This window comes from Manis javanica, chromosome 9 (assembly GCF_040802235.1).
Source record: "Manis javanica isolate MJ-LG chromosome 9, MJ_LKY, whole genome shotgun sequence".
NCBI lineage: Eukaryota > Metazoa > Chordata > Mammalia > Pholidota > Manidae > Manis > Manis javanica.
Genome location: NC_133164.1, coordinates 9,126,919 through 9,140,006, shown reverse-complemented (window position 1 = coordinate 9,140,006; position 13,088 = coordinate 9,126,919). Strand labels below are relative to the sequence as shown.

The 13,088-nt window shown below is 41.4% G+C and overlaps 1 protein-coding gene across 6 annotated transcripts in view; it reads right to left on the bottom strand.

Annotated features, from left to right (window-relative positions):
* The window catches only part of NALCN (sodium leak channel, non-selective), a 281,692-nt gene that overhangs the window by 94,482 nt on the left and 174,122 nt on the right, over positions 1-13,088 (bottom strand). For all 6 annotated transcript variants that reach the window (XM_073212395.1, XM_073212394.1, XM_073212391.1 and 3 more), the window contains one exon: positions 6,422-6,496. In XM_073212395.1, the coding sequence (XP_073068496.1) occupies positions 6,422-6,496 (75 nt within the window). The remainder of the gene's footprint in view (positions 1-6,421; positions 6,497-13,088) is intronic.

The following is a 13,088-nucleotide window of genomic DNA, read 5'->3' as shown; positions in this document are numbered from 1 at the left end:
TCTCCTCTGTACTCCCTCCTCTGTGTTCCACGACTTCTGTGCATCTCTCCATCTCTGTTTCCCTTTGTTGAGGCTGCGATCACTGCCTGCCTGGGGAGGCGGCCCTCCTAGCTTCAGCCTAGTTGCGCTGCAGCTAATGTAGGGGAGATGATGCCACTCTTTTGCTTAAATGCCCTCAGGATAATACCTCAACCCTTATTAGCACTGCACACAGCATTTCAGCTACTGGTTTTTTGCTCATTCTTCCAGCTCATTATTTTCTCCCTTGTTCTGCACTTGAGTCACAGGGAACAACTAGGGCCTCCAAAAATCCACTCTGCTTTTTCTTGCCTATCGAAAAAGCTTAAGTGCTTCTCTTCATTCCTCTTTCTAACACTCTTTACCTGGACGGGCATTCCCTAATCTTCAGATTTTCGTCTACAACATACTTGTGAGAAAACATCTCTGATCATCATCTATGTTAGGTGTGTTTCCTCTTCCCCAAAACCCCTGTAGTTTTGTTTACTTGTCACTTTATCCCACCAGCTCGCAAGCTAACTGAAGACAGGAATGATGTCTTGGTCATCATTATATACCTTGTCCCAACACAGTATCTGAAGTACAATAGATGAGTACTCAGACCCCAGGATTAGGAAATGGGCAGATCTAGTCTCTGAGTAGTAACATGCCCCTATAAAAGGGATGCTCATGTGACCTTAACCAGATGCCATTACATTATCTGATCACATGGCCTTCCTCCTCCACCCTCCACACTGATTCCTGGCTCACTAAGTGATATTCTGGTTATAATTCAACCCCGATCTATACACCAGAATATGCTGATCCACAAATATAAGCATGTAAGCCACTTTTTAGACATGCATCTCATAATGAATGAATGGACTGCTTCTCTGAACAGGCAGTGTGGCATCTTTTAGCAAGGACACTGGATTAGAGCCAGAGAGCCCATGTTATCCCAGTCTGGGCACTTATAAATCATATGAATGCGGGTAAGAAATGTACTCTCCCGAATTTTACTTTCTGTATCTTTAATATTCACAATTAAGTTAGATAATTTAACATGAAGCACCTTGTACAAGTTAGTTTCCAAGAGGCAATATTTCTTACTGTAGCAGGTGTACCCCTTTTTGATGTTATATTAGTTGCGTTCATTTGGGAGATATTGACAAAATCCTGAGAAGGCTGAAGGCTCCACTAAGATGGGGAGATGACAACCAGTGCTGGGCTGAAGAGAACACGCTAACAACACCTTTTCTCCTTTCTCCTGCCCGAAATCTGAATGACCTCAATGTGCAAGACAAGGCAGAGAAGAAAATGAAAGCCCCTAGGTAAGGCTAAAGAGAAACATGAACCTGGAGCTCATATTTTCAGAAGAAATATAAGATTTGTATTGTTTTTGTTAAAAAAAACCATAGTCAATAAGAGAGAAAACCTCCTTTACATGCCCACCCCGCACTATGCAGCGGACACCATCAAAGAGCAAACATCATCAAACTTGAACCAGGATTCAAATGAGACTGAAACAGAACTGGGGAACCAGTTTTAATTTCAGAACTTTGAATTTAATCTAAACAGACTCTCTATAGTTCCCTTTCCAATGATTCTTTCCCTGAGGCTTCCCTGTGGGTTTTTTTTTTTCCTCATAGTTTAATGAATTTTAGACTGCTTGAAAGAAAACCCTTTAGATCTGTCTTGCACTGAATTTGCAAAAATCATTAAAGCTGCAAGAAGTCTCTCATTTTCAAGGTCTGCAAAACTGCACGTACATTCTCCAGTGTTTTTGCTACATCATTGAAAGTCAAGGTCACTGTCTGCTACTACAAGGTCAAGGAGATTTTTAGCCTCTATACAAACTGATGTGATTTCTCAGTAGCCAAATTACACATTCACAATCCCATTTCTAGTCAATTTTTTAATTTCTGTAGAAAACCACTAAATATCTATACCTATACCTATATATCTATGTCTGCATCTATTATCCATCTACATGCCCTGCATCAGGTTTTGGGGGCACAGAAAAGAGAAGCACAGTCTCTGTGTAAATCAGACTTGGGGCTCACATAAATTACAGCAGCTATGAAGTGATGGCTACTGTTGTATTGCTGCTAGGAATCGATTGCATCTTATATGCAACGCACAGGGAAAGCAATAGATGGACTTTACATGGATGCATAATTGGTGTGATGTTTTACAACAGCGTTTATTTTGAAGTGACAGAGGAACAGTGATTTAGTGGCTATCAAGGCACAGCACCTGTGACCTCAGCAGAGGGGTGTGGTGGGAAGAGGCCTCTACTTCAGAATCTCCAAAATTTGTCCCCGAGGAACCCTCTTCTTCCCCTCTGGCTCCAATCTTTTAAAAGACCTCCTATTGCTATCAAAATGCCTTTTTGAAGCAGTGAATAACTCGCTGTTGCTTCTTTGTCCTTAAAAGAAGGCGATATGAAGAGACCTCAGAGCTTCTACATCAGGAAGCAGTGCTGCCACCAAGAACTGGCCGCTGCATCTGAGCTGCTCAGCTGGTCCGACACTGCATCGGTGCACAGCTCCTGTAGGCTTCCTGAAGTGCTCAAAAAGGCTGCTGCTCCCTCGTTTCTCCTGCGGAGGCCTACAGGTCTGCAGTCCCTGGTTGGAAACCACTGCGGTGAAGGGCATGGACTTCAGAAAACAACAGAAAAAGGCCATGTAGCATGTCTGTACTTAGTAAGAATATGATTTCATGATTCCACCACCAATTGATCACGTAGACTGCACCTGCCACAGGGAACTTCTGGAAGGCTAGGGGGTCCTTTGCTATCTGGCAGTCTGACTACATCACCTTCCAAAGTCTGGGTTTAGTCACTCCCCCTCTACCCCCATCACTGGGTTATATTCATAGTCTGTGCTCTTTCCTTTAATTTCACATATTGAGTATTTTCCTAGTTCATGTCTTCACTTCTTTTTTCCTCTCTTCCCTTTGAATTTCTTCACTGTGCCTTTTTGCTTTCTACCCGTATGTGCTCTCTGGCCCATCTTCAGGATCCCATTTCCTCTCCTGAGCCTGAGAACTGACATTCTCTTTCTAATAACTCTGTATAGTGTTCTGCATGTAACATCTCCATTTTAGAGGCAACTCATGCAGGTTTCTAATTACTCTTGAAAAATGTCTATGAACCAAGATTTACATTTCAGCATAATTGTTTTTACAACAATCATGTAAGATACACAAAAGTCTGTAGAGGCCTCAGTGAAATGTGAATCTGCCGCAGGCACATTATGTCCGTGTCTAATGAGGATCATGGCTCCAGAAGGTCACGGGGAAGAGGGGCCTCAGGCAGCATCTGCCACATGTGGAGTGGGTAGTGAGCATCTTAGCTTGTACCTTCTGCAAAGTCCTAATACCAAAGGCTCTGATTTGATCATCTGCTTTTTGAGGGTAAACAAAGAAGTATCTTGGATTGGTTTAAAGGCCAGTTGCTTAACTCACTTCCATTCCCCAGAAAACTGCCCCTCACATCAACCACTAATTTGTGACTAAAACAATGTCTCTGTCATCTAAAACATCATTATTTATAAACTAGTAATTAACAGTCTTATGAGTGGGCCTCCACAAGCCTGACTCATGTTTGGCACTTACACAGCTTTGGCATGACTCAGTATAGCGCAGAGGTTAAGAGTCTGTGGTTTGGGCCCAAATTGTCTGGGTTCAAATCCTAACTCTTTCGCTGATTTGGGTGTATGACTTTAGGTAACTTATTTAACTTTTCTGTGCCTTAGTTTCCTCACTTGTAAGATACATATGTAATACCTGCTTCCTGTGGCTGCTGTGAAATTTAAGTGAAAATACAAAGGACTGGGCAAGTGATCCACAAATGTTATTGTAGCTATAAAAACCCACAGACTAGTTGGTGGAAAGGGTAAAATATAAAAAAAAGTTTGTACTGAACAAAGACAGACTTGGGAATACATGGTATTTCCTGGAACTTGAAACATGAAGAAAATCAAATACTTTTTCACATCTTCAGCCCTTAAGGACTGGGTCTACTACACATGGAACACTGAATAAAAGATAATTCAGGGAGCATTTTTATTGGAAGTCTAAAAGATGGTATAAAAGACAGTGTGAATTTTCAAGTATTCACATTATTATGAGCATGTGTGTATGAAAGTGCATGCATGTGTATGCATATGTGGGTGTGGGTGTAGGTGTATGTGAGCATGCTCTTGAAACTATGAAACAGTTTGAGATAAGCCCTACCTCATATGCCAAGATCATTGGAAATAAGGAATACTAGGGATGTAAAAAATGATGCAATTGTTAAAAAACTAATGAAAATACAAAATGATTTAATCCAAAGATGGAATAAAGTGAGCCAGGAACAATTTTAGCTCACTACAATAATATCTGGTCCACAGCAATTTGATGACTTTAAAATACTAAATTAATAGATGGCTTTAGTAGGTATGCGGTATCGGTCCAGTCATGACTAAGGAACAATGTGAAAAGTACTAATGGAAATGAGTTTGCTGTTGTATCTATGAATGGGATTTTCAATGTTCGAATATCTCTAAATATTCCAGGACCACAGTCCAGACTGTCGGCTAACACAATTGCATAATCAGCTCTGATGTACAGAACTTTCAGAAACATAAAACCATTTCAATATTTAGCAAGTGATTAAATAAAAGCCATTTTATAACCAATAATATATACTCAAAGCAAAGCACCATATAGTTTGTTAAAACCTTATAGTCCAGGAAGAGAGTCAGATGCCAATAGAAGCCCTGATATGGTTTTTCACTTAAGAGTCAGATAAAAGGTCAGACGTAGAATACATATATACATATAACATCAACACCACAAAAATAGTAGTAGGTTTAAATCCATAAATCTGAAAAAAAATGCCACATAAGAGATTTATTTTACTGCTTTCCAGCAGAAAATTATTTTACAAAAGTGAGCTGGAATTATATAGCATGTTAATTGACCAATGATTATTTAAAACCATAATGAACCTGGTTGCAGCACCAGTTAAAAAAACAGAATATTTTTTGTTTTCTCTATAGAATTCACATTTCAATGTACTCTATCAGGGGACCTTAAAAATGTATGCACAGTAAACATGGAATATAGGAAAATCCACATCTAGAAACCAGATATGTAAAGCAAGGACTGAGGTGGTCATACAGGTTCTGTCTGCTTATATGGTTGGCCAGTTCCAATTTTGAAGTCACTAATTACATATCTCTTCTAAAACTAGAAGCCATGTGAAGCATTTACAACAATGGTACAAAAGAAGTTCCTTTCGTTCATTTCAAGAACTTGTCACTGTAGGTGCAAATAGAGATGGTCCAGAAGAAATAATCTCCACCATACCCAGGTAGCCATTTGCCTGTGTAGCTTTAGGAAAGAAAAGAACTTTAATCTTTTCTTGATATGCCCCCAGAGGGCATCTTTGTATCCAATATGTATTTTTTCTTTACTGATTATCCATGGTTAAAAGCATACGCTTTGGAGATAAGCAAAAGTTACAGGGTGAGGTGCCTAAAGTGACTTTTAGGTATGTAAATGACAACAAAACCATTAAAATAGGTTATACCCATGCTATGTTAAAAATAGAAAACTCAGATGCAATCGGAAAATTCTGAATGTGTAGGGCCTTTTTAGAATTCCACAGAGGATTGGTTTTAGAGCTCTGGTCCTTGTTAACATCCCGGTTTCTCTCGAAGTGTTGGGGAGGGTGATCCAAGCATATCTTATCCAGGGCTCTCTGTCACCAACTCTACTTCTCAAAGGTCTCTAGCCAAATATTTAAGCCAAGTATCCTCCACATAACAGAAACTATAAGAATGACTGGTCATACCTGTAATCTTTCTGCCATCAACAGTATAACATTCACACATTTTCATTTCCATTTTTTGGGCTAGGATTATCAAGGCCATAATACCCAATCTGTTTTCACACATAGTTGATCATTTATCTTACTCCATTTCTATAATCACAATGGGCACCCAAACTAAATTCTCCTTCAGTGTCTAGAGGTCAGGCAAGTTGATGCTTAATATTTTGTGGTGATGATCAAGAGCATTACATATAATTATGCAAAATAACAATCTGGCCCTGAGGCATTTCATTTCCAAACAATGTTTGTATAATAGCAGAAGGAGAATAGTCTCCAAATCCAATTTACTTTAGTATGTTCATCTTACTTTTATTGAAATAATAATGTGAAAACGTTCCTAGGATAATTATAGAGCAATAGAAAATTTCCTTTGTTGATAGTAGATGAAAGTTAAAGAGAATTATTTTGCCAACTCAGACTGCATTAATTTATTAAAATCTATTGTTTTTACTCAGACTGCCTTAGTATTACCTATAAGCAGACATTTTACCATAATTTTTTAAAATGCAGATTTAAAGAATTCTCCCATACATTACTTACTTGTTTAAGCTTCTTTAGATCTTCATCAAGTTCTAAGTTGTCCAAAATAACAGCAACAAACAAACTCAGGAGGATCTATTAAATGGTTAAATAACAAAGAAAAAACCCACATGCTGTGAATATCAAAATATTACATATATAATATGTACCTAAAATACACACAATATGGAATTAGGTGAAAAATAAACATATAGTTCTGAGTCATGGTATAGATATTTTAAGGTATTTACCACAAATACATGAAAGGAAATGAATATGCTGACTGAAATAACTAATATAAAATATTCATTTGCTTTTTGAAGCCTATAAAAAGGAAAAAAACATATAACTCAACAATCCTACTTCTAAGACTATATCAAAAGAAAATAATCTGAAGTATTGATGAAAAGCTTTATATACAAATCGGGAGTTATTTGTAATAATGAAATACTAGAAATAGTACCTACCTGCATGTAAGTAGTTGATATAGCTATAGAGATAGCTATTATAAAATTATCTATTATAATAAATTATCTCCATTATAAAATTAAAAAAATCTCCAAGGTGGCCCAGTGGTGTTCCCACCCAAATGAGTCACCTCCCATGGTGACTATGGCAGTCTGTATAACCAGTAAGTCATGGAAATGATCATGTGTGACTTGTGGGCCTACATGATAAAAGCATTGGGGCCCTCATGTTGCTTTCCCTTCGATCACCCACTCTGGCGGAAGCCAGGTGCCATGTCATGAGAACATTCAAGAGACCCTACGGAGGTCCATGTGGTGGTGAACTGAGGCCTCCCGCCAGCAGCCAGGTGAGTGACCCATCTTGGAAGTGGATCCCCTGGCCCTTGTCAAGCCCTCAGGTGACTGCAGCCCTAACCAACACCTTGACTACAAATTCATGAGACACTCTGAACTAGAAACACCCACTGAGCCTGTCCCAGATTCCTGGCCTGTAGAAACAGTGTGAGACAATAAGTGTGTATTCTTGTAGGCCCTTAAATTGTTCATAATTTGTTATACAGTAATAGCTAACTAATATACTCATGAATTTTAATAGTATTGAAAAGTGCTTATATTACACTATTAAATAGGAGTATAAGAGGTAGAAGGGCACCTATGTACAAAAAGGAATAGTAAAATGCTAGATGGAGGTACCTTAGAAAGGTTAATGGTGCCTGCCTTTGTGGAAAATGAATTTTTCACCTTTTCTTTGTATTTCACCGTATTTCCCAAAACAAAAAGCAAAAAAACAAAAGCTTCTTTTGGAGTGAGTAAATAAGGTAAAAGAAAAACTACAAACAAAAGTAGAATTTTAAAAAAGTAGAATTAAACAAGTAGAATTTAAATAAAGTAAAATTATTTTACTTTACTTTCTAGTCCCTTTACAACTTTGAATTCTTTAAAGTTCCACATTCATCTGATAATCTTTTTCACTCCTAATTTACATCCTTCCTTTTATTTTTCCTCTTAACAGATTATTCTCATTTGTTAATATTAGATGGTTAAACATGAAGGTAAGAAAGTCAAGGCAATTTAGTCATGGCTTCTAAGTACCAGAGAGATCATTATGCAGAAGTTAATGGTCAGCTCTTTTTCAAGTTTAATGACTATATAATAAGGGGCAAAATGCTTCCAAATATTATTTAATTTTGACAGGATATGCCTGGCTTGGGACAAATGCCAGTGCCCTTCCTTTAATAGCCATGTCCTTTAAGAGCACTCGAAGAAGATACAGAATGGTGTAGACTGTAGATTTTTACTGATGTCACCACGTCTGCAACACCATGGGCTTCTGGCAGTAGGCATATTATTGAGGCTTCCTCTAAGCCAGACATTATTCCAAACAGAGCAGTTCATATCCACCCCAAGTGTGGCTCCCCTCCTGTGAACTGCATGTTGACCTTGATGTTATTATCAAAGGTGGAATCAGAGGCACCTACCCTGTCCCTGCAACCTCAGCCGTAACTCAGAGATGTCCACCTGCAGGTCCTCTGCTGGAGTCCGAGCTGTCCCGCACTCCCTCACACCCTGGGCACTGGGGCAGACATTGCTTCTTGTCCTAATTTAACTAGATTTCCTATCTTCCCAGGGAACAGGGAAACATAAATGTGAAAGAAAAAAAATTTTTACCTGTTGAAAAAAAGGGAAAGTGACTATTTCTCTTCCTCTTCTCAGAGCATTTCCTTTAGGAACCTTGTCTCTGTAAATTCTTTCTTTGTCCCTTTGAGATGTTTATACATCTTTTTAAAACAAAATAAGCTTCACCTATTTTACTACCCAGGAATGTTTTGTTTTTTAAAGTGGAGTGGCAATCTCTTTGACATGTAAACAGGGAGGGTGTTGGGAGGGTGGGAATGAATTTAGACATGTGGCTCCAGGTTGCAAAACTGTCTACTTGTCTGGAGCTATGAGAAGTTTTATTTTTCCTTTGGATTAAGGCAATTAACGACCACAGATGGCCACCTCCATTACCAGGTGAACTTAGGGGGAACTGCATTTAACAAATGGTGCTGTCTGATCTTACTTGAGAACTAATTATTTGCATCTTGAGAACATGAATGTAATGTGGTGATGTGTACACAGCTTGCCTTCTGCCTTCAAGATCTCTTTAGTGGTCGTCTATGAGGACATTGAAGTCTGGGTCAGTGTCTATTCAGCAATAAAACTGTTTTCTTTCTCATCTACCTTGGTGGAGAGGTTTTCTGGGTTGGCAGGAGGTTTTATTTTTAATTATTTTTCCCTACACTGGACAGATGGCAGGCTACTTAAGGACAGGGAGGTTATGCAGTTCGACAAGCAGTTGATTGGACTCCATCGATGTGTCAGACGCTGCCTGGTCAGGAACGTAAATACAACATTGTGCTCACTGCTAGGAAGTTCACAGTCAAATGAAGCAGACGTAGGCTGGCAGCCTGATAGAAGGAGAGCTGAGGCTGGAGACCTCGGTTAGAAAACTGGCCCTGCCAGGTACTGTGAGTTTCAGGGTCCTTACTTGTAAAATATTACAGATAATAATAATGATAACAGCTCAATAGATTGCAACTATCATTTTTCATTGAGTCTTCTCCTGACAACCCTGATGTGTGGTACAGCCTATATGAAAATATACAGCCATAAACTTAGATATACAAAACAAATAATTTTCTTGACATTAGCTACAAATGCATTTAATTTACTCCATAAGCCCTCCATCTGTGTTGATGGCTGAAAACTGAGTTTTGGTGCAATTCAGTTTAGTCCTTTAAAAGTCACTCACATTTGAATAAATGCTCTTTTTGCTGGTCTAAGGTCAAGGAATGTGCTTGTCATTGGCGTCGGGTCCACTGCGGCCATGTGGCCTGTCCTCCGTCCCCCATCAGGGCAGTGGCGGTGCTGTTTGGGGGCTCTGGGCTTTCTCTCTGCTGAACTGGCCACTAGCTCCGCCGCTGCCGCCCCTGCTAAGTCCTCTGGCGCTGAGGGCACCCTCTGGGTTTAGCGCCTTAGGGCTGCTGGAGCAAATCGCAGCCTTGGTGGCCTCAAGTGACAGAACTGTATCTGTGACAGTTATCCTGGGGGCCAGTTGTCCAGAAGCGCATTTTCAGCAGCACCACGCCCCAAAGACTCTCGAAGAGGCTTCTCCCCTGTCCCTTCCAGCCTCGGGCGGCCCCTGGCGACCCCCGGCTTGGCGCGGCACCCCTCCCGTCTCTGCCTCTGTCTTCACATGGCCTTCCCCTTTCTGCCTGCAGGTCCTGCCCTCCTTCATCCCTTATAAGGACACGTGTTACTGTACTTCGGGCTTGCTTAGAGAATCCTGGAAGTCTCATTTCAAAAACCTTAGTTTAACTACATTGGCAAAGACCCCTTTACCCACTGTCGGGCGTCTGCTTGGACCGCGGTCCCTGCAGTGGTGTTGCTCCTGTGCTCTGGCCTTCACCTCTCAGGGAACTCGGGAGGTTCTGGCATCGCAGGGGGGGCCTAAGGGGCCCTGTTTGGGGGATCTTTCGGGCCGTCTCATCACCTAGTCCTCAGGCAGCTCCCCAACTCTGTCCAGGCTGCTCTTTTGTCTGTGTGGGACGCCCAGCAAGGCTATCAACCCTCAAGTTCTGACAAGAAGAGGGGCCAAGGCTCAGATGTCCAAACAACCCAGGGTGGCCCTCTGCTGCTGCCCCTGAGGGGGGCAGTCCACCCCTCCACCCAGGCCCGCGCCGCCTCCCTGGCGCGCCTCAGCCTCCTCTGCCTCCCTCATGCTCCGTCCCAAAAAAGATTCTTATTTCCTCTCAGAAAGTGGGAATTGAAGGAAAATGGGGAGGGTGGGGAGGTTGGGAGGGGGACTCACACAAGTGTGAAAAGCAGCGATGGGAAACTAAGCCCGATCAGAGGATCGCACGCTTAGTTCTGTGCCGTCTGAGCGTTTGGATTTCTGAGCTTGGACCTGGGCACGTGGGTCTGGGAGCATCTTCTGAACCCTTATGAAGCTTGTGAGTCACCGATAAAGAGTCCAACCAAGTGCTACGAAGATACCAAGGAGAAGGGCGACTCTGGCAGTAAGAGAACTGAGAAAGGCTCTCCAGGTGGCACCAGCAAATCCAGGGCCTTGGGGGCCTGTGCCTGCTGGGGCCCGGTGAGCCGTTAGGACCAAGGAGAGCCCGGCTGCCGGGGTGGAGGCTGGGGGAGGCTGCAGAGGTTGGGCAGGGGGTTGGCAGTTTCCCCAAATGCCACCCAGGAAGGTTGGGAGGTGTGAGAGGGAAGTTGTCATAAACACGAAGTGATGACATCAGTGTCTTCTCTGCTACATTTTTCCTTTCAAATGTCCTATTTTTTTTAAGTGTGTAATGTAGTTATTTTAAAACTAGCTCGCTGAAAGAGTAATGAGAGCAAAGTACAGTTTGACATGAAGTTATTAAACATGTAATGTTTTGTTAAGTTTTAAAAAACAGTACATTTATATGTTCTTCTTGGAGGGAAGAGAGAAAAAGCTGCCCTGAACTCGGAGGGATGGAGAGGAGGCGGGGTGCTGCCCCCCTCTGTCCTGCTGGCCAGACGAGGGCTGGATTTCCACGACAGGGGGAGGCCAGGCTCAAGGAGGACAAGGCTGGGCTCTGCGAGGAGACGTGCTGACGGGGCTCTGCGGTTGGAAAACTCCACACTCACAGTGTTGAGACCCGCTGCTGAAAGGCGTTTTGACAACAAATGTAAGAATAATACATGAGAAAGTTTCAAGTTTGCTTTCAGCTACTGTTAAACCAAAGTTCACCCAACAAATACTTTCGATTGTTTAGACATCGCTGCTTAAGGAACATGACAACGTGATGGCAAAAACAGAAACGGTATTTAAAAATACATGTGGAGCTTGAGTTTCTCCTGAACCTCTATTAGGACGGGGACGACCAGCTGGATCCTGGTCGCCATGCTCCCGACGTGCTGGGCAGCTGGGCATGGTGAGAAGGGGGCGACCTGGCACCCAGGGTGAGAGCTGACTAACGCCCGGCTTGTCTCTCTTCCCAGAATGGAAATGGGAGATGCCAGAGAGGCAGGGTTAGTCTGCAGCTGAGAGGAGGCGAGAATGACCTGGTGGTTCTGTTCTTGGACCCCAATAAGGGGGCAACAGCCACTGTGATAAAGAAATGGAAGTGCGGTGAGGGTGGCTGCTTGGTTTCCATCACATTTAATTTATGTTGTCAATCAGACGCTACTTTCCTACAAGCCCAGGGTTGCGTGCTGGGGGCTGCGCGCACAGGCTGACTTGGGTGGGGCCACTTACCCACAAACAGTTGTAGGAGAGGGGCCAATCCTAATTCTGAAAGCAAGCCCCATTCCTCAATTCTCTTGGTGATTTTTTTTCATTTGTTTTTTCTGTTTTTATAGAAGGCTGTGGTAACGCTCATTAATAATCTGAGCCCATTGACGTCTGAATCTTATTTTTACTCAGTGTTACCTACAGGTGCCACATGTGCTGTGCCAAAAGGTTTTCCATGGACATTAAATGTGATTCACAGTTTATATTAAAATGTTATGGGTATAATAAAGAATTCTTATAGGGACTTGTCACATTGACTCACAAGAGCGTCATCATTTGCATGAAGCAATTTTACCTTTACACTCTGCTGGTTCTAAATGATGCAATCAACTTGCTCTATTCATTTTTTAATATTTAGATTTATATAATATTTAAATTTATAATGTGGCATGGAATACTATAACACTGTTTTTTTTAATGTTGAAATTTCAGGGGAGTAAAAGGCTGATGATACTATCTCTTCATTTCCTCTTGAGCTTTGTAAGCACACATGCACTTTCAACAGAGCAGTATTTAGTTTATGCAATCCTTTAAAAAAAAGATTCACATATGTATATGTTTTTGTGCATTAGCTACTTGCCACTTTTAACAAGTCTATAACATTGTTATATTGATATGCAACACAAGTATTTGTTCTATCAAGTAATACACAACTGATCTAATGCATCAGCTTATTTTATGACTTTATGAATCATCACTTTTCAATGAAAAAATGGGGAATAACTGCTAAAATATTCCAAGTAGCTAATTCTTTATTTCCTCAAATTATAAGGCCCATTCTCAAGAAATTTTTAGCATTAACAATGCATTCAGTGTGGAAAGTGTCATGTGCTAGGGTTCTGGAAGCCTGGCAAGCCCCCTTCCTAGGATTTTTATGACATACCAGCATCATGGTGGGATTCTGACC